We start from the raw sequence: 22,699 nt of genomic DNA on the forward strand, positions 1-22,699 counted from the left end.
TTGTATCATAGTTATTTTTAATGCCAACCATGGTGGTTAGTTTACTAACCACCATGGTTGGCATTAAAAATAACTTCACTCCACAAAAAACCTTGGATGGGGTGTTTTTTTTTCGTGTTTTGATTAATTTTTTCTTACTTTTTATAAGAAAAAATTAATGCAATTGTTTTGATTTTAAACCAATGATGTTCATTTCATTGTGCTTTCGCGCTGAGTAACAACACACATATTCTTATTCTCTTTAAAGAGCATAACAAATGTCTAATTTTTTTAAGAAATTCATTAAGCATTGTTGTTGGTTGGTTTTTGGACGAAGCATAGCAAACACACGCGTTTCAATTACAATTGAACACAAAACAACAAAGTCAGAAATAAATAAAAAATTTGAGAGAATTTCGGACGTATAATGTATATTCTTTTATTTCCTTAAAATTTAAATTACATTCATTTAATAAATTGGTTATATCTGGCAAAAATTCTAAATCTAAACATTCTTTATTTTGTTCTTATTTTAAGTGTTTGACATTATGTTTGCTGGGTAGCTCTCTCACCAATACATCTTCATTTTTATTTTTGAACATCACTGTTTTAAACTTATACATAAAAAAGCGTGGTTGAAAGAGTAAAAGAGTTTTATGGTTGTTAAATTTATTCTCGGGAGCTATGGGCAATTATGGACCGTCACAAAATTCAGTAGTATGATTTTGGTGGTTCGATATCGATGTTTATAAGAAATTAATTTTTTTTTTTAATTAGGAAGTGGTCCTCATATGAGAGCTATGACTATTAACGGCCGATCTTCATAAAATTAGGCACGACGCACAGTGCGACCAAAGGCACCTTTGTCCGGCTAAAAGTCGAAAAAACAAGTTTTTAGTTGGTTGTTTTTTGTCATTGGGTTGGTTAACACATTGACTGCCAAGGCACTTTCAGCAAATAAGATGCTGGGGGCCACAGGATTTTCTTTGGAATTTTTTATGGGAAAAAATATTAGAAAAAATACTCAGTACAAGTTCTGAAAGTGATGAAGAATGTGAAGATTACAGTTTTGATGAGAAACTTCCAGACAACATCGAAAAAATTCTTAAAATCTAGCACTATTGTCTGACATGGCTAGAGAGAATAAAAGTCGTGTCGGACATATGTGTCCGACGTGGCGTAAACCGCATAGTGCAGTGTCACACATATGTGTCCGACGTGGCAGTCAATGTGTTAAAGAAATGCTCCGTTAAACACGTGTCAAAGTTTTTGTAATCAAGCAAATCAAACGAAACAAAATGGATTCTACAGCTGAAGGTAAGTGCAATGGCTATGGAAATGGCTAAGAACAGATTTATTGTTATGGAAAATGCCAGCCTTATGGGGAATTGTGTTCTGCGCAAAACGAATGGGAGGTCTGGATGAATAATAGTCAGGTTAATCTTATATATATATAAGATTAACCTGACTATTATTCATCCAGACCTCCCATTCATATATATAAATGCGGGATTTACTTCGGCAGTGCCTGTCAGTATATTTGCACATAGGTTTTTCGAAAGTTTGGTCACCTGCAATATTGTGCCATTACAGAGTCTCTATACTCTAGTATGTATGGAACGCTCGCCCTCTAAAAGCTTTAACACCTCCTCGTTGATTTGACAAACGTTATCATTTCTATGGAAAAAGGGATTTTGATTTTTCAGTAGTGTTTTTAATAATTTATCTACAGCATTGGTGCCATTGTTGCCTCGTCCCATATTATAATATTTGTATTTGCTCTCATACTTGAGTTTGAAGTCTCCGTTAACGGCACTGAAAGTTTAAATTGAGAGTGATAGGTACGTCCTCCTTTAGAAAGATTTGCCGCTATTCCTGTCGATGCTACAGGCAATATTACTTCACCATTTCCCATCCTGTTGAACATATATTGCATCCATTACTTTTGTCTGTTCAATATTCAAAGACGATTCAAGCTTGCACGCCTCTGCTTTCTCTTGCGTTATATTAAAACCATCTTGTATATCCATAGGTAGATTTTGAGGAGGCATCTTTAAGCCGAAGTAATTTCTACATTAGCGCAATCGTGACCCTTATATACGTACTTAAAGAGATACTAAACGCTTTTAACCGAGCCGCATACTTCAACACTGATGTGACAGTTATATTTCAAACTAAGATACGACAAAAATCAATTTCCTTTAAAATATATGAATTTTTCAGTAGATAAATGTGTTTAAGTTATGAAATATTTTCTTTGAGTTTTTTATTGGAAATTTTGAAATATTACATCAGTACATGATGTTTAAATTAGTGCGAGTTACTAAAACCACGTATGTACTATTGAAATCAGTTCAAATACCAGTTCACCCTTAACATGTGGTACTACTAATATTTATACCCTACACCACCATAGTGGAGAGGGTATAATGCGTTTGTGCAGATGTTTGTAACGCCCAAAAATATTGGTCTAACGCCTTAAAGTATGCCGATCGACTTAGAATCACTTTCTGAGTCGATTAAACGATGGCTGGCTGTCCATGTAAACCTTGTGCGCAGAGTACAGGTCGCAATTTTGAAGATATTTCGATCAAATTTGGTACACATATCTTTTTCGGACCAAGGACCAAGCCTATTGAAACTGGATGAAATGGGTCCATTATTTCACCTAGCCCCCATACAAATGTCCTCTCGAATTTTGATTGTGTACGTCATAAATGTTTAATTTATATATGTATCTACACAAATTTCGCTCCAAATAAGTTTTATATATACAAAATTCATGTCACCAAATTTTGTTACGATCGGTCCATAATTAGACATAGCTCCCATATAGACCCGCTTCCAAAAATCACTTTAATGTGCATAAATCTCTTAAAAATAACTTAATATAGACATAAATCACACGACCTAATTTCATGGTGATCGGTCCATAATTGGTCATAGCTCCCATATAAGGCCCACTTCCGAAAATCACTCACGAATATAAATTATTGATATTTTAAAAAAAAATTGTTTGCTCATTTATTTAGTGTAGGGTATTATATGGTCGGGCTTGACCGACCATACTTTCTTACTTATTTTTATGTGTCATTACTGGGAACTTAAAAGTTATATAACTGAAGAGTAAAAAATTGTAGTGAATATCAGGAAACATAAAATGTGGCTCCGTTAGGACTATCCACAGGTCCAATACTACTTCCATATCCGTTATTCCCTTCATCGGTCTTCATAAAAATCTAGAAAATATAAAAATTCACTACAAAAAATAATTAATTTAATAGGAAGGTTTATGGCCAAAATCAATAGCCCGCGTGCCGCCCATAGATCTTCCGCAGAGAATATACTTTAAGTATGCCAAATTTCAGCTTTCTATGTCATCAGATGGCTTCAGAAAGTTGTTATCAAGTATTCCGCAATTCCCAAAAAAGTCTTGAAAAATCCCAAAAATGGGATTTTCCGAAATTGAACTTTATCGGTCATAAATGTTTAATTTATATAAGAATCTACACAAATTTAGCTTCAAATATGTTTTATATATACGAAATTCATGTCACCAAATTTTGTTATGATCGGTCCATAATTTGTCATAGCTCCCACATAGACCCGGAAATGAGCTATGACATAAATCACTCTACCTAATTTCATGGTGATCTGTCCATAATTGATCATAGCTCCCATATAAGACCCACTTCCGAAAAAAAAATGTTTTTGCACGAATTTAGATATTTTGAGTTTTTATATAAAAAAATGATTTTTGTTCAGAAATATGAGTGATCACAGATCTAGCTCCTTTTCTTTTTTGTCAGTGATCAGTGATCGAGCTCCTTTTCTTGATTAAACGCTTATTGGCCAATTATTAATGATTTAAGATATTGTGAATTTATATATAAGTAATCGAATTTTGGTCTGAAATATAAGTGATCACAGATCGATGTATTTTGCAGGTGTATTTAATAAGTGGACGTGGACAAATTTTATTTCTGTAAAAACTTTTGCGGACTATTGCGAACATTAAAAAAAATTGCCAAATCGGTCCATGCGTCCTGCGATTTTGGATATATTTGCTGACTTCTTTTCCTCTTCGTATTCTAATAAGAGCTTGAATCAATTATCTAATTATCCGTATCCAATATTTGAAGCGACTCAAGTAAATTGTCCAGCAATACATACATCAACTGTTATGACAGCTATACGGAAATTAAAATTTTTCAGATAAATATGGTCCCGATGGTGTGCCGAGTTGTGTTCTTCTGAAGTGTTTATATCCGTTTGTATTGCCCTTAACATACTTATTTAACGCATCACTTTCCAATGGTTATTTTCCTGATTTCTGGAAAAAATCATATATTATTCCTTTGTTCAAATCCCGAAGCAGATCCAATATTTCTAATTATAGAGGTATAGCTAAATTGAGTGTTATTCCCAAACTTTTTGAGAAAATAGTAACTGAAACATTATCACATCAAGTTACATCATTGCTATCTCCATTCCAGCACGGATTTAGAAAAGGTTGTTCAGATACCACTTAGTGAATGGTAAATCGATTACGATTATGGTCGAAAATCGATTTTCAGGGTCTAAAAACGATTATTTCGTGATCGATTACATACTCGGATTTTTATGCTGAAATCGATTTTTGTAACTTTTTGTATTGTCTACGTTTTTTGCTTTCACTAAAATTTTAAATATATTAATCTTCAGCTGACATCGGAAAATATTCACGAAGGACCACATTTTTTAATGCGAAATTTTTTCAACCTTTAGAAATTTTTATAAAAAGAGCTACGAAATTTATTCCATAAAATTGTTGTCAAATGTTTGCCGTTACGGTTTATAAAATGAGCACCTCAACATAAAGGAGTTATAATATTCTTCCAAAATATGATTTTAATCCGTAATTATAGCGTATATGGGTCATTTGCTATAGTTCCCAAAAATGCAGGTCGATTATTAAAAACTCGATTATTGGGTTCGATTAATCGACTGTAAAAATCGAAATGAAAATGGTTGATCGCAAAGTCGAATATCGATTATTAGCTTTTCATACCATTCACTAATACCACTAATTTATTGGAATTTACAACTTCAGTGATAACATCTTTTTATTCCGGCTTACAAACTGACACTATCTATACGGATTTCAGTAAGGCATTCGATAAAGTGAATCATGATCTTCTTCTGTATAAATTAGACAAACTTGGACTTTCACCTGTATTTCTCAAATGGATTTCCACATATTTGAAAACCAGACATCAATGTGTATTGTTCAGAGACTATAAATCAAAAAATATTCCAGTTATATCTGGTGTTCCTCAAGGTAGTCATTTGGGTCCAGTATTATTTCTAATATTCATTAATGATCTACCATCCTGTATTAAGAATTCCAAAATGTTAATGTATGCCGATGACGTTAAGCTCTTCCTTAGCTTAAATCAATCTAACCAATGTTCCTTACTTCAAGCTGATCTGGATAATTTTAACCAATGGTGTAATAAGAATTTAATGGATCTGAATTTGAAAAATGTAAACAAATGACATTCTACAGACGAACTCCAGTTAATTGTAGATACTCGATCAATGATCATCAACTTGATAAAGTTGAGATATTCCTTGATACTGGCGTATTACTTGATAATAAATTATATTTTAATTCTCACATTTCACAAACTATTAACCATAGTAGAAAAATAGAAGGTAGTTTCATTCTCTCTTTATTTTTTAAAATTCTACGTCTGACATGCTTAAGGATTTTGACGTTTTCGTTAAAATAGTAATGCCATATCAATTTCAAATTTTCCCTTTGGGAAATATAATTTTCATTAATTTGAAAATTATTAAAAAAATAGAAAAAATATTTACCCAATAACAACAACAGTTTATGGATATATGTAAAGCTTGCGAAGAAGATTTGCCAAAACAGCCAATGGTGTGCTCCGACCATTTAGTTAAAAGTAATATTTCAGTTAAAACAAAGCGTGTGAGATTGGATATGAATGCTGTCCCAATGAACACAAGGTAACTTCAAAATACTATTTATTATGTAAACATATTTTGGGATATATATCACCGATTATTACCGATCATAATCCATTAACTATGCACACTGGAGTAGAATCGAAATTATTTGAAAATAAATCTCGTATTTCTAAACGGCGTACCCAAGGAATATTCAAGTTTAAGATTTGAAAATGAACCCCACAAATACTTCAATGGCGGCGCTATGGGACCCAAAGTTGGGCACCTTCGACATGTAAATTTGTTAAACGCGTGCCATTTTTTGTTTTCCATCCGATTTCAAAGACTTTTTATATTTTCTGAGAGTGTAGTGTACCACACATGTCTACCAGACACACATATAGTAGTGTACCTCACATGTGCACTATGCACATACATTTGGGCAATCATAAATGAATGCAAGTATCGAACATAATTGAGTGGTGTCAAATATACAATGCATACTTGACACTGTATGACACATATAAAAATGCACTCAATTATGAGTGACTTATATTTGAGTAATATTAAATGATCTTGATACATTCTGATTGGCCAAATGAAATAAAGTAAAATAAAGTAAAACTATCCATGGAACCGAAAGAAAAGACCATATAATTGTAATAAGTTAGAATAAGTTAGAAGGGTTAAGATTTATTTTCATAATTAGTATATAAGCTCTTGTAAAAATAAAGACATTCATTCAGAATTCTAGATAAGCCAACACTGGTCTATTGTTATTCGGAATCAAACAAAAAGGGCATTTTAATGCTCGGTAGAATCGGCAGGAGTGCTCAGATAATACTCAAACCCTATTTTAAACATTACAAGAGTGCTCGGCTAGATCTTGAAAATACATTCTTCCGTATGCTACTTGTCTCTTATAATTAAACCTCAATTTAAAAGATATAAAATATTTACATAGTAATAAAAAAATGAAGAAAATGCATACATATAAAAATAGTCAACGTGTTTTAATAAGTAATCGAACGTTAGGAATTGAATCAAACTCAAAACACAACATAATACATTTTTATTTAAATAATAAATTAAATTACACATTTTTTGTAAACAAATTCTCGAAAATCATAATCATTTTTTGGAATGTGGCAACGCTTTTTATAATGCTCACAAAAAAAGGAAACTTCAAAAAACCTTATTTTAAAAAAAAAAATTTGATTGAAACTACCTTCTATATTTTTATCATGCTATTAACAAAGCCAAAGGGGTATTAGGTTTCATCAAACTCTGGGGAAAAGAGTTTGATGATCCTTATGTCACAAAGCAATTGTTTACGTCACTTGTAAGACCAATTTTAGAATATGCTAGTGTTGTCTGGGATCCGCAATACGATACCTACAGTGGGGAGCTCAAATGAGTACATGTTTCTATTTTGTGCACTTCTTATGGAATAAAAATAAAACTAATAAAGCAAATCCAAAAATTTTTTCTGTCATTTATTTTATGTGTAATATGTAACAAAATTAATTACAATTCAAAACAAAAAACATCCAGTTCTAAATAAAAAAACAGACAAAACCATGATAAAAATATAGAAGGTAGTTTCAATCAAAATTTTTTTTTTAAAATAAGGTTTTTTGAAGTTTCCTTTTTTTGTGAGCATTATAAAAAGCGTTGCCACATTCCAAAAAATGATTATGATTTTCGAGAATTTTTTTACAAAAAATGTGTAATTTAATTTATTATTTAAATAAAAATGTATTATGTTGTGTTGGGAGTTATTGATTCAATTCCTAACGTTCGATTACTTATTAAAACACGTTGACTATTTTTATATGTATGCATTTTCTTCATTTTTTTTATTACTATGTAAATATTTTATATCTTTTAAATGGAGGTTTAATTATAAGAGACAAGTAGCATACGGAAGAATGTATTTTCAAGATCTAGCCGAGCACTCTCAGAAAATATAAAAAGTCTTTGAAATCGGATGGAAAACAAAATATGGCACGCGTTTAACAAATTTACATGTCGAAGGTGCCCTACTTTGGGTCACATAGCGCCGCCATTGAAGTATTTGTGGGGTTCATTTTCAAATCTTAAACTCGAATATTCCTTGGGTACGCCGTTTAGAAATACGAGATTTATTTTCAAATAATTTCGATTCTACTCCAGTGTGCATAGTTAATGGATTATGATCGGTAATAATTGGTGATATATATCCCAAAATATGTTTACATAATAAATAGTATTTTGAAGTTACCTTGTGTTCATTGGGACAGCATTCATATCCAATCTCACACGCTTTGTTTTAACTGAAATATTACTTTTAACTAAATGGTCGGAGCACACCATTGGCTGTTTTGGCAAATCTTCTTCGCAAGCTTTACATATATCCATAAACTGTTGTTGTTGTTGGGTAAATATTTTTTCTATTTTTTTAATCATTTTCAAATTAATGAAAATTATGTATTCCCAAAGGGAAAATTTGAAATTGATATGGCATTACTATTTTAACGAAAACGTCTAAATCCTTAAGCATGTCAGACGTAGAATTTTAAAAAATAAAGAGAGAATGAAACTACCTTATATTTTTCTACTATGGTTTTTTCTACTAATAAATTCTCACCACTTAGGTTTCTGACAACTGAGTTAGGTCTTTGACAGGAGAGTTTCCACTCTATGTCTATTCTCTATGGATAATACTTTGATTAGAAAAGTCCAGAATTTTCGTATTTATTATTTTCTGAAATACTTTGTAAAATAGCCTATGAATGCTGATTGGTCTATAGCTGGATGGTAATTATGATCCTTTCCTGGCATATAAATTGGGATTACTTTAGCTTTTTTAAAAATCGTTGGAAAATATCCTTTTATTAAATAAGAATTGAAAGCTTACTTTCAAAAGTAATCGGCAATACTGAGTATTAACACTTTTCAGATTTAAAATATTATATTATTCATTTCATCTTTTAGCTGCAACATAAAATATTTTGTATGGCAAAATATTTTCATAAAAACTACAACAAATATTTCTATCATGACCGGAATGACCCGAGTTCACTCGGCCAAGGGCTGGCAACTCAGCAAACACTGCTGCTACAACAACAACATAATGAGGCTTGCGCTTATGTATGTAATATATGGCATTCGTAAATAGTATTCATATACACACATGGACAAAAGTGATCGTCACCTAACATATTTTATGTTTGGAGGTCCACCACGTGCAGAAAAATATTCGAACACAAAATTTAAGAACTGGGAATGATTTTAGAACATATTTATTTCATTTTAATTGAATAAAAACTTAAAATAAATGATTATGGCGATTAAAAATAACTAAAAACAAAAAATAGTTGCATTTCATGGGGACAAAAGTGTTCGTCAATTGCAGTTATGCATAAAAAAACATTAGAGTTAATATCTTGTTTGCTTTCCTTTCGATTTAATCACTTCTCGTAGACGGTTTTGCATTGAATGTACTAATTTTTTAGTAACTTGTGGTGCAATTTTTACCCATTCTTCTTTTAGTACTTCTTTAAGTCTATTCTTTGATGTTATATGGTGTTCTCTTATTCGTTTGTCTAAATGGTCCCAAAGGTGTTCAATCGGATTAAGGTCCGGTGACTGAGGAGGCGTTTTTAAGGTGTGAGGGGTATTGTATAAGATCCACAAGCGAACTATATCGGCAGTGTGCTTCGGATCATTATCTTGCTGGAAATAATAATCTGATTCAATGCCAAGTTTACGTGCGCTTTTTGCCAAATTTTCTTTTAAAATATTTAAATAGACATGTTTGTCCATTATATTTTCTATGAACACAAGTTCACCGACCCCACCCGAAGACATACAGCCCCATACCATTACTCCAGCACCCCCATGTTTGACTGTAGTTTGAATATTTTTATCTTGAAGAGCAGTTCCTTCCCGTCTCCAGACTAAAGAGCGACCATCCGACCGATATACACAGAATTTGCTTTCATCAGAAAATATCACTTTGTCCCAAAACTCGTTTTTCTTATTTAAATATTCTTTAGCAAAAGAAAGTCGCTTTTCTTGATTCACCTTGCTTATTAAAGGCTTTTTTCGACAAACTCTGGCATTGTAACCCTCCACATTAAGCGCTCTGCGTATAGTACGAGGATGTACCTCGTTTCCTGAGGACTCCTTTAATATTGCTGCAATTTCCGAAGATGGTGTTTTAGGTTCTTTTTTTATAATTTTTATTATTTCACGTTTTTCACGAACTGACAACTTTTGAGGTCTGCCGCTTCTTGGACGATTCTCACACTCCGGATCATTTTTGTGGCGACTTATAATGCTACAAATGGTAGTTCGGGGCCGACCCACTAATTCGCATATTTCTTTAATTGATTTGTGCTGCTTGTGGGCATTTATTATAATTTTCCGCTCTTCGATTGATGTTTCTTTTCTTTTTTGGCTCATTTTTGACTTAAAGCTCTTTTTTACGATCAATCTAACGAAACTTAAAAGTTAGAAGACTAATTTTGAATTTGACAAACAAGCCTACTTATAAAAGCGTTTAAAATATCACTAACAAGTGAAGTGACGAACACTTTTGTCCCCACTAAATGCAACCTACATTTGATTTTAGCTATTTATTTAGTAGTATATAAACATTTTGCAAATTTAGTTTTTACTAAAATTAAATAAATGTGTCGTAAAATGAAGGACTATTTATGATTAATTTTTTCTGACTTTTTTCTGAACGTGGTAGTTCATCGAACGAAAAATAAGTGATATGACGATAACTTTTGTCCATGTGTGTATGTATGTAGTGTGTTATGTTTGTCATAATGTATTTTCTCTAAATCCATGATACAATAATTGAGGAGCCGCAGAACAAAATGTACTTTTTCGCACATTTAAAAAACTGCATGAACCTGGAAATGGTAACATGTTTCTTACTTATCAATATATACATCTAATTGCCATAAGTCAACACATTAAATGTTAAGGATGTTTGATATAAAACCATTTTAATATCGGAAAAAGAACCTCTTGTTAAAAAATAAAGAAAAAAAGTACGCTTTGTTAAAAACAAAATTAAAAAGTATGTTTTCCGTTTTTAACCCTGATCAAATATATAAACAAATTACACATTGAAATTAAATATTGTTTTTCGTTTTATACTAGGGTTGTACGTTTTGTTAAGCACAAATTTTTTTTGAATCCATTTACTTAGTAAAAAAATTTGGCTGATTTGATTGTTTCTAGAAGATTTCAACCCAAATATTATAAAAATACCAAAAAGCCAATTTTTGAAAAGATGCGAAAAAGTACCTTTTGTTCTGCGACTTCTCAATTGTTGTGTCATGTCTAAATCTATAAAAAAAAGGATGGCTATATTTTGTTTTACAATTTTTTTATATTGTAAAAATAGTTATGTTATAAAAATATAGTAAAAGTACTAAATCTACAGTAAATGAAATAACAATTCATATTAATTTCCCTCCACGGCAACGTCCATTATGCTCTGCACATAATAGGGACCTTCATTTACGTATGTGCGCAATTGTATATTGGTTTGAACATCGAAAGCGCTGCTATCGGCCAACAACTTGATGAGACTGAATTTTGCAAATTTGGCATCTTTGTCAAACTCCACTTTGCGATCAAGTAAATACTCCAGAAATCCAGCTGTATTTTTAAGTGCATCAATACCCCACGGATACATACATAGAGAACGGATTAAATTAAGTGTAGATATTTTTATGTCAGGGAATGGATTGCGGCAAAAGTCCATTAGAAATTGCATATTATTCGAGCCATCGTTTAAATAATTAAACCAACAATGTAGTATGGAACTAAAAAAAAGTTTAAAGTTAGATTTAAAAAATAAAAAACATGACTTATTTTTACCTAATTTCTAATATTTTAGAATTAAATGTGAATATATGTTCCAAACTATTAAATGCGCGATTTTTTAAATCTGTTGGCAAATTTCGCAAATAAGAAGAATAATTTTCAAATACATCTTTCATTGCCGTACTGTAATACTGTTGCAGTAGAAGAATTCCTTGGGGATTTTGTGTTAGATTTGCTGAAATACACATTAAACATATTATGCAAAAGTTTATAGAATATTTTCTGATTTTTACCCAATGTATCAAATGCTGCTGGCAAAATGGAAGTGTCACCCGAGTTTATACATTCAAAAAGACAGCGTATAATGTGAGGATAACCAGTGATAATTTTTTGTGGCTGAACACTGGATATTTTTCCAAAGAATTTCATAATACCTGGAATCAACAGGCGATCAAGTGGATTCTGTTCCATTTCTTCAACTCGTTTTGCAATCACATCAAATACTTGTCGTTTCTCTAAATATAGAAGACCATGATTTTGTTCCGCTAGGGAGACAAGTATTTCCAACACATTGACTTGCAACAATATGTCATCATTGTCAAGTTCAACCAATGCATGATCAAGTATAAATTCCACTTTTTCCAAAGTGGCAGCTGATCGTTTTCCCAAATTTACAGCCAATTCATAAACGCGACATTTTATAACTTCGTTCTTTTTGAGCGCATCCAAAAGCGAGTCTTTAACAAACTGTTCCTGTAAACGGCCTTCTAAAACCAATGACAAAATGGCTAAAGCCGGACTTCCCAGTTGAGTTTCTGGATCTTTCAGTGCACTTAAAATGTGACTCAAAAGTTCATCCGAAATCGCATCACTCAAAGTATCATCTCCAATTTGTTTTTGAAGTTCCTTTAGTATGGCATTCAGAGCTAGAGCTCTAATATGGGCACGTTTGTGCAACAAAGCTCTATGCAACAAATGTGGCAAATCGTTCTGCCTTAAAGTTAAATTCGCCATACATATAGACAAAATATCACTGACTAAATCTAGGGGTTCTGCACTGATGGTACCATCACTGTCTTGTCCATCTTCCTCTATGCAATCATAAATTTCTGAAGAACTTAACAAACGATTTGTAACTTTAGTTTCCAAATTGGGAGTTCCGTTGAGACGCCCGCGTATTTCTGCCAATGTAGATAAACGATTTTCTTTTATCTTAAGTTTTTCTAGTTTTTCAGAACACCACTCTTCAGTCATTGTTATTTTTGTTATTGTTTATATTTATATGATTAACAATATTAAACAAATTTCACAGCTTATTTTTTTTGCAAATCACCTACAAGCTAAATGTAAACAGTATGAACAGAGTTGCCAAGCAAATAGGTAAAGACTTGGTAGCACTAATCTGGAGCTGTAATTCACAAATGGTAACATTTATATTTCGTCGTCATTGCCAACATTGAAAAACGTATACACTGGAAATAAGTTTACTACAAGAATTCGAAATATGGATGTCACTTGCTAAATCTGTTAACACCATTGTTTGTGAACACCCAGTTTATATTGATCAAGTATAATACCATGTTCTAACGAGCGGTGGAATTTGTTAATTCACGATCTGAATTACTATTGCGAAACAACCCGTTCTCACAACAGATTCGTAATTCAATTTGACATTTATTTCTTGTTCTTGTGTTATTTTTGTTAACTTGTTTTTTTATAATTTTCTTTTTTTCCTCCTATGTCCCTTTTTTAAATACTTTTACAAGTGAATTAATTTTAATAACATTTTTAATTATTTTTAAATAATTTATTTAATACAAATATGTTTAAATGAAATATTTTTTTTTTTGGTACTTTTGTTTGACAGCTGACATTGAGCTGATTTGTTCGTAATTCGTAAGGTAATTCAAACTGAATTACTTACTAACAAGGTAATTCGCACTTGAAATTTTTTATCGCGAATCATGTAATTCAGTTCGTAATTTGGGGGTTGAATGACGAATGAGAGCGTGAATGACGAATAATGTCGTCGTGAGAACGGGGTATAGCCTGCTATTATATATAAAATAGTATATATGTAGGGTATCAACCGTGGTCGTCTACGACTGGGAACAAATCAAGATCCGCGTAACAGTTTATATTTTCATAATTTTTTTTCTGTTAATATTCACATTTTCTGTACTGCCGGCCTTCGGCCGGGTGAAGGGACTTTTAACTCTGGGGTGTATCGAACACCGGCTTCGCTAAAATCATTTTTTCTGTATATCAAAATTTTCTGAAGTACTGTCATATAAAATCAAAAAGGAATTTTTGGTTCACAATATTAATAAACTGTACCATTTTATATATCATATTAAAGGTATTGTGAAGCACTATTCAATGATACCCATAACGATCAGTTTGTTTTCCAAATATATGAGAAATGTACTATTATATGTATTGACTTTAAATTCATATAACTCTTAAACTAAGAGAGAGCAGGGAAAAATATTAACGGTTTTGTGCTTCTAATTATGAGAGCTATCAACACCAAAGAAATTATAAAAATGCAAGCTGTTTCGCTGATCTTGATTTATACCATTTTCTTAACAATACTTGTATTTGTTCCACGAATGCTTCTTTGTATTGATATTAAATAAATAAAATAATAATACGTACCATTTTTTTTTGTTTTCAAATAACTTTCGTAATCGATATCCATCAAATACTGACTACCTGACTAATGTTTTGTTCTGTGTATAAACACAAAATAACCACGTTGGCAATGCTGCTGGAGTTACATGAACCGTGGTGAATTTAATTTGACATTTAGCTGGCAAAATGGCGTCAATTTACCACACAACTTTGCGTCGTTGAAGAAGAGTACCTAATTTTGTCCTGTGAATTTTCTGCAATTTTATAGAATATAATGTCTCAAAGGTTTGCTCCTGGTCAGCCAGGGCAATCACCAGTGCCTGGGCAACCTCGTTATCAACCACCACCACCTCAAGCAGCCGGTATGCGTCCGTACGCTGCAGGAACTGGTTTTCCGGTATGTATGTCAAAGAACTTTGTGATCGATAGAGGAGTGTTTATAAAAACCAATACCCTTACCGCAAAAGCCATCAAAATAAAATATGTAATTTTCTATTTTAGCAAAGGGGATTTCCTCTTCATCCCAGCAATCCCCAACCTGTGCAGACCAATACAAATTCACCTGGTGGCCCACCGCTACACCAGCGTGCCACTCAGCCGGGTTTTCAAAGTGGTTTACGTGGAACAGGTAGTGGTGGGGGCAGTAAACGGTCTGCCGAATCACGTACTGTAAGCACTACACAAGGTAAAAGTGAATTTTCAGCCGCAAAAAAGAAAAAGAAGTTGGCCGACAAAATTTTGCCACAGAAGGTACGTGATCTGGTACCAGAGTCTCAAGCTTATATGGATTTGCTAACTTTTGAAAGGAAATTAGATACAACTATAATGAGAAAACGTTTGGATATACAGGAAGCACTAAAGCGACCCATGAAACAAAAGCGTAAATTGCGAATTTTCATCTCAAATACTTTTTATCCTAGCAAAGAACCGACGAATGATGGTGATGAGGGTTCGGTTGCATCTTGGGAACTTCGAGTGGAAGGGCGATTGTTGGAGGATGGTAAGGGTGATCCAAATACAAAAATAAAAAGAAAATTTTCATCATTTTTTAAGTCACTTGTCATTGAACTCGACAAGGAGTTGTATGGACCAGACAATCATTTGGTTGAGTGGCACCGTACTCATACGACACAAGAGACCGATGGTTTCCAAGTTAAAAGACCTGGTGATCGAAACGTACGATGCACCATACTTCTGTTGTTGGATTATCAACCATTACAATTTAAGTTGGATCCACGTTTAGCACGTCTGCTGGGTGTTCATACACAAACCCGGCCTGTAATAATATCTGCCCTGTGGCAGTATATAAAGACTCACAAGCTGCAAGACGCCCATGAAAGGGAATACATAAATTGTGACAAGTATTTAGAACAAATCTTTGGTTGCCAACGCATGAAATTTGCCGAAATTCCTCAAAGACTCAATCCTCTTTTACATCCACCGGATCCAATTGTAATTAATCATTTCATTGAAAGCGGAGCTGAAAATAAACAGACAGCATGCTATGACATCGATGTTGAAGTAGACGATACTCTTAAAAACCAAATGAACAACTTCCTTATGAGCACTGCCAATCAGCAGGAAATACAAGGTCTTGATGCTAAAATTCACGAAACCGTGGAAACGATCAGTCAAATGAAAACTAATCGGGAATTCTTCCTTAGTTTTGCTAAAGATCCTCAAACATTCATACAGCGATGGATAGTTAGTCAAACGCGCGATTTGAAGGTAATTCACAAACGCTTTGTTTTATTACCATTAAATTATAAAAAACTGTATTTTTTCTTTAACTACATAGGCAATGACCGATGTGGCCGGTAATCCGGAAGAGGAACGCCGTGCTGAATTTTATTATCAGCCTTGGACCCACGAAGCCGTGTCTCGTTATTTCTTCACTAAAGTCAATCAGAAACGTGCTGAACTTGAACAAGTACTGGGTATACGAAATGGTTAAGGATAACGTTTTACGTTTGTTCCCCACTTTCGGTTTAGTTTTAATACTTATCTGTCTAATTTAATTATTTTGTCATATAAGTCAGACGGACTCATTTAAATATATAAAATAATGTTAAGGGATAGCATTGCATTGTAAGAGATGTGCGATTAAAAGAATAATCAAACGTTAAGACTAATCAATTTATCGTTTAATCAACATTCCTGAGTTAACAGAACTATAACTAATCAATTTGAAATTATGTTTTTTTAAATTGGAATAGATTTATTGAAGGCAAATTTAATCAAGAAATAAAATCGAATCCTGTAAACAAAGTGTATGATTTATCGAATACAAAATTTGATTAGTCAGGATGTTTGATTAATCGATTATCAGCGCATCACCAATTGTAACAATTTTATTGCATAATTTCTTTTTCAATATAAATATTAATTTAAATTCAAAGCTAAATTTATATGTTTCCAAAAGAATAAACATTAATATAATTAAGAAAAATACGATTTTTATTTTAATAGCTGGTCCTAAGGATTTATTTTGTGTATTTTTGCTTAGCGCATTTAACTATCAGCTTTTTAAAAAAGTCAAGATTGTTTTTTGTAGTACGATTTGTATGATTATAAGCCAGTGAGTTGAATAGTGTTGTGCTATACTTAATAAGATTTTCAATAGACTGGTTCAATTTGCAAATCGACTACACTGTTACAACTTCAATTGAGCAACGATATATAGCGTTATTTTTTTGTTTACAAATTTTATAGGAGAATCCAAAAAAATATGTTGGGGTGTGTAACTTTTTTTGGACTTAACACGTTTTCCGTTACTTATTATTTTTGGCTCGTTAAACATAATAGGAGTGTTCGCGTACTTTCCTGTGAAAAATATCCAGTAACTTTATTTTAGAGAGTTAAAATAAATTACTCTCAATCACAATTTAGATCTGTAAAGATCATCTTTTAATGATCCAGACCACATGCTATTCTTTACCTTTTTGGCTTCAAATATGTTGATTTTCTTTAAAACGATTACCGGTTAGCTTAAGGATTCACCTCTTTCATCATTTCAATCAGTAGGATGATCCCTTTTTCTTTGGCTTGGTGGTCCATCTTAAACTGCCACAAAGCTGGATGGGCCTGGTATATTTGCAGAAACTGGTTCCAGAATACATTCTTATTATTCTCTGCCATTTTTTAATTTTCAATATATTTGGTTAAAAAAAGTTCACAAACTTTGAATCTTAATGAGTTAATCTTTCCAGGGGTGGAAGGGTAGCTGATCTGCTTCAGATAAGCTACTTCCAAAATTAAGTTTTTCTCGGTTCGAGTAACAACAACGTTAAATAAATAGCTTTTTAATATTTTATTATTTTTTAAATACGGGTTGATAATGTGTATGTATATTAAAATCTTAAATTAAATTTGTTTAGTAACTAACTAGCTTCTAAGAAGCTTCGACTAAAATACTGTGCTTTTTTTAAAATGGATTATTAACGTACAAAAAACTAGAGATAATAAAATGCTATCAATCTGGCAACTTATACTCCGGCTGAAGTCAGCCGCTCACTTGCTGATGCCTGTGTAATTCTTATGGGAATCTTTGGCTGATAGACCCCCCAATTCTAAATCGTAAAAACTTCATACAAAAAAATGGTTTGGATGATGTCAGCCGCTGAAGTCAGCCGCGGTGTTGCCAATTGTTGTATTACGTGTAAACAGCCAACAGTGAATGCCAAATATATTGCAAAAAAAGAAGAATGTAAAACACACCGGCTGTCAGATGTCAATCAGTATACACAGCTGTTTGAATTTTTTAATTTCTATTCAAGGCGTTTTCTATTTGTTTTCTTGTATTAATGGAAGAAAATTAATTAAACATTAAATATAAATGGCGTTTCCATCAATCACCACTATCTTGGGTGTAGCCTTCCTTGGCTACATTGGCCACTCAATGTGGATGATGGCCCAGTTGTTTACTACGCTCAAGTGCAGTGACATTCCTTGCTACACTTCATTTCTAACAAATAAACCACGTATGCAATTGGCCCTGTTTACCTCGACAGGTGCAAATCCCATTTACACGGAGGTAACAAAACTGGAGTCATTAAAGGATTTTAATTATTGGGAACATTACGAGAAAGACTACGAAATTCAAGTGCCGGCGAAAACAAGACGCAATGGCACCTTGCACATGCAAGTAGTCTTGTCCCTGCAAGGCCAACCTTTAGAATGGAAGACACTAAAAAGAGATGGGCCCACTGTGATACACAGTTTAAGTGTTACCGAATATATGGTCCCAAAGGCTGAGGCATTTAATTTATTAGGAGAGAGTAGTAACGTAAGTTGTGTTCTTTTATAAAAGACTTAAGCTGCAAGCTGTTTAATATCCAAATTTTCTTACAGAAAGAGCAACAACAAGACTCAAAATCAAAGAAGAATTCAGCAACTGTAACTAAACCTAAAACCCACATCATGTCTGAAGTACATGTATCTCTACTTACCGATTTGATCTCACTATCAGCCAAAGATGTACCTCCCGAAATGTCGCAACTTATACATGTTAATCGTCATCAACAGATTTTACCGATATTAAAGACCGACTTTTTTAACATGCGTATGAAAAATTTGGTTCCAGTCAATCGCAATATGTCGACATTTACTGTAACATTTCATTTCCGTCCCATGAGCATTGGGAAATTACGCCTAATGCTTATGATTGAGCATGCAATGAAGATGATGCTTCAAATGGGCTTCACAAAAAATGACGTAGAAGAAGTTAAATCTGTGCTGTCCGATACAAATCTTTATTTCCTCTTGGCCACAATATTTCTGGCTAGTATTCATGTAAGTAGTAATGTTAAGGTTAAAAAATTTAAATTGAGAAGAAAAAAAAATTATAAAATATGTATATATAAATGGAATATGTGAATAATTTAAGATCCGATGATAATTGATTCCAAATGCGAGAAATCCATATAATAATAATTAGTAAAATTACAACGTAGAATAACGGGAATTTATTCTTAAACACTGTCAAGATCACGCAGCTTAAAATAAAAAATATACCTAAAACTGTTTCTGAGTATCCTCATTAGACGCTCTATATAGAATAACAAAGTAGCAGAAACAACCTCTATGCAGTAATTAAGCAATTTTTTTTAGAGCTAGTTTCTGGGATAGAGATAATCTACATTCTTCGCTTAAACCTAAATTAAACTAAAAATTGTGTTTCTCACTTATTGTTTATATGCTATATAATCTAGGTTTAACTGAGCATCATTGGTGAGTTAAACCTAAGTATAAAATGCCAAAGCACAAACAGATGGAAAATAAAATAAACAATTCAGCACAGCAGCTCTTTGTTTTTATTTGCTTTATTAACATCAATATAATTTTTAATATACATTTTATATACTTTTATGTCGCTTTATCTTTTAGAAAGTTAAAATTTACAAAAAAAGTTATGTACGCGGTTGCTTTTTCTTATAAAATTTAAAGTGTTGCCATATTTATATGAAAAAATTTGAAGAATAAACATGTGATTTGACTGAAAAGTATGGCAATGCTAACAAAATTAATCCACTAGTGAGAAACACAATCATTGGTTAAATTCCGGCAAAATATGTTTCAGGATTAATATAACAGCGTGTTAAGCTGAGTTTAACTGACAAGTAAGAAACTAGCTCTTAGAAAGCCAATCAATAAGCTTATTAAAGATTAATAATGACAAGGCATATTATTAGAGTATCCAAAACCGAAACCGGTCAACCGGTTTTTTCATCTTTGTAAACTCCATCGGTTTCGGTTTTTTTAACTTTTCGGTTTTTTGACAAACCGGTTTTTATAAGACGGTTAACCGGTTTTAATGAAATATATTTTCTAAAGCTCAATAAAACATTTATAAAAACTTTGATACAATTTTTAAAAATATTGATTTATTTTATAGAAAATTATAGCATTTGACAATATTTCGTAAAAGATATAAAATAATTGCATAAAGATAAATATTTAAATATTCAAAAATGCTAAATAAAAATTTAATATAAACCGTTTAACCGGTTTTTTTGAACACAAACTGAAACCGTTTAACCGGGTTTTAAAAATACAATAATCAAATCACACTTTTCCGGTTAACCGGAAACCGGTTTTTCATATTTGCCAGTTTTTTGAACACATATTATAGACTCAAAATTTCGCCTTAATAAAACAATAGTTGTGGTATTCACAATGTAGAGTACTTGGCCTAGTAAAAAAACAGAAAAGCTATTGACAAACATATCAATTTCTAATGTATTTTGTTTTTTGATAATGTACTCTTTTACTACATTACCAGGCCAATTCGAAATAATTGAGTTTAAAATTTTTGTGTTAGTAGACATCTGGAACAAAAGTAATATTTCAATTGATCTTTTGACCCACTTTGTGGAAGTATAATTTCACCAAATTGTGACCACATTTAGAATCAGTTATGTAGATTCTTATGCAATAAAAATATAATGGTGTATATGCTTATACACTATTGTTTTATTGAAGGGACGATTTTCAATACTTCTGTCATCAAAGTAAATTGTAGGATTCAAGTTTGGCAAATGAAAATTAATGGATTTTGTTTTATTTAAAAACTCTAATTTTGGATAAAGTTTAAATAATTCCATTTCTGCACTAAATTGAAGAAATATATCATCAACAAAGACAAATGATTATTTGCACATATCATTATCCATCAAAGAAATACGAAGAACTGAGCATTGAGGAACCCAGAACTAACAGTTCCAATACTCGAATTAAAAACATAAATTTGTTATTTTTTGATATTTTTGTGAGATTCTGCAATGTGTTGTATTAGAAATATACTTTCTAGTCTACAGGCATAGATTTAATAAAGATTTTAGCTGCAGAATTAATTTAAATTTTCCATATGCAACGCTTAATTTTACTGCATTCTATACATAATTATTTAGAAATTTACCATTTACTTGCAATTTATTAATTAATTCTTTGTTTATAGACTCTCTTCGATTTTCTTTCCTTCAAAAATGACGTAATATTTTGGCGCAAACGGAAATCATATCAAGGTCTTTCAACTCGAACTACACTTTGGCGTTGTTTTTCCCAGATCATCATATTTTTTTACTTGTTGGAGGAAAAAAGTTCATTATTGATTTCAATACCAGCTGGCGTTGGTGTATTGATTGAATTATGGAAATGCAAAAAAATACTTAAATTAGAAATCACACTAAAGGGTATATCCAAGCGTATAGATGAAGGCGAAGCAAAGTCAAATGGTACTGCCGAATCGAAAACAGAAGAATTTGATAAACAAGGCATGCGTTATCTCAGCTATTTGTTGTATCCGTTATGTGTAGGTGGAGCAGTTTATTCACTTATTTATCAACCGCATCGTAGTTGGTACTCTTGGACATTGAATTCGCTAGTGAAAGGCGTCTATGCCTTTGGTTTCCTATTTATGCTTCCCCAATTATTTATCAACTACAAACTCAAGTCAGTGGCTGATTTACCATGGCGTGCATTTATGTATAAGGCTTTTATAACATTTATTGATGATGTGTTTGCCTTTATAATAACCATGCCCACTGCCCACCGTGTTGCTTGCCTACGTGATGATATTGTGTTCCTTATTTATCTGTATCAACGTTGGCTGTATCCAGTCGATAAGAAACGTCTCGATACTGGTCTTAGCATTGAGGAGACTGTGGATAATGAAGATTTGGCTGAACGTTTAATTGAAGACGCATCAGAAACAACTACTAGTAATGTAGAAGATAAAAAACTAAAGTAATTATAGAAGACTTTTTTTATTTTAATAAATACATTCCATATTTTAATATAGACAATTTTTGTTGTTTTGAATATTTTTCCATAATAAGCTAATCGAAACCTATTTCGAAAATTCGAAACTTTTTTGGACAAATTGCACAGAGATCTTGACTATGAATTGTTGTAAAGAATTTTAAAACTTATTCAATTTGTTTTAAATTTTTTTTATATTTATGTACATCAAAACGCAATATCTATTCCCCATATTCAGGGCTTTTAGATCCATCATGGCGCTTCCAGTTGTTAACTGCGGTTGTTAAGAAATCAGCGTTGTCAAATGTAGGGAAAATTCCCCTTTTGGAGGGATTTTTTGCATAAATTAGAAGTGTAGGGGAAAAGGGAAAGATTTCTTATTTTAAGCCGATTTGTAGGAAATTTTCTTAACTAGGAATCATGAATTTGTATTTAGGGTGGCCCATCCACAAAAAATTGTCGGTAGCATTTGGCATGAGGAAAAAAAAGTTCCACTACGACATAAAAAAAAATCATTTTCGAGTCGCCCAAATTTCAA

The 22,699-nt window shown here is 32.3% G+C and overlaps 3 protein-coding genes across 3 annotated transcripts; 2 read left to right on the top strand and 1 right to left on the bottom strand.

Annotated features, from left to right (window-relative positions):
- Positions 1–11,309: 11,309 nt before the first annotated feature.
- Positions 11,310–13,069, bottom strand: LOC135957812 (26S proteasome non-ATPase regulatory subunit 5). Its single transcript, XM_065508616.1, has 3 exons — positions 12,063–13,069; positions 11,824–12,004; positions 11,310–11,768 (listed from the first exon to the last, which is right to left on the bottom strand). The coding sequence occupies exons 1-3, from the start codon at positions 13,021–13,023 to the stop codon at positions 11,405–11,407; spliced, it is 1,506 nt and encodes a 501-aa protein (XP_065364688.1). The 5' UTR covers positions 13,024–13,069; the 3' UTR covers positions 11,310–11,404.
- A 1,536-nt stretch (positions 13,070–14,605) lies between these two features.
- Positions 14,606–16,852, top strand: Bap60 (Brahma-associated protein 60). Its single transcript, XM_065508162.1, has 3 exons — positions 14,606–14,800; positions 14,905–16,131; positions 16,202–16,852. The coding sequence occupies exons 1-3, from the start codon at positions 14,678–14,680 to the stop codon at positions 16,355–16,357; spliced, it is 1,506 nt and encodes a 501-aa protein (XP_065364234.1). The 5' UTR covers positions 14,606–14,677; the 3' UTR covers positions 16,358–16,852.
- A 1,305-nt stretch (positions 16,853–18,157) lies between these two features.
- On the top strand, positions 18,158–22,205 carry LOC135957280 (lipid scramblase CLPTM1L). Its single transcript, XM_065508002.1, has 3 exons — positions 18,158–18,688; positions 18,754–19,194; positions 21,359–22,205. Exons 1-3 carry the CDS (start codon positions 18,239–18,241, stop codon positions 22,148–22,150), a joined length of 1,683 nt encoding a protein of 560 aa, XP_065364074.1. The 5' UTR covers positions 18,158–18,238; the 3' UTR covers positions 22,151–22,205.
- Positions 22,206–22,699: the final 494 nt, after the last annotated feature.

This window comes from Calliphora vicina, chromosome 4 (assembly GCF_958450345.1).
Source record: "Calliphora vicina chromosome 4, idCalVici1.1, whole genome shotgun sequence".
NCBI classification, from domain to species: domain Eukaryota; kingdom Metazoa; phylum Arthropoda; class Insecta; order Diptera; family Calliphoridae; genus Calliphora; species Calliphora vicina.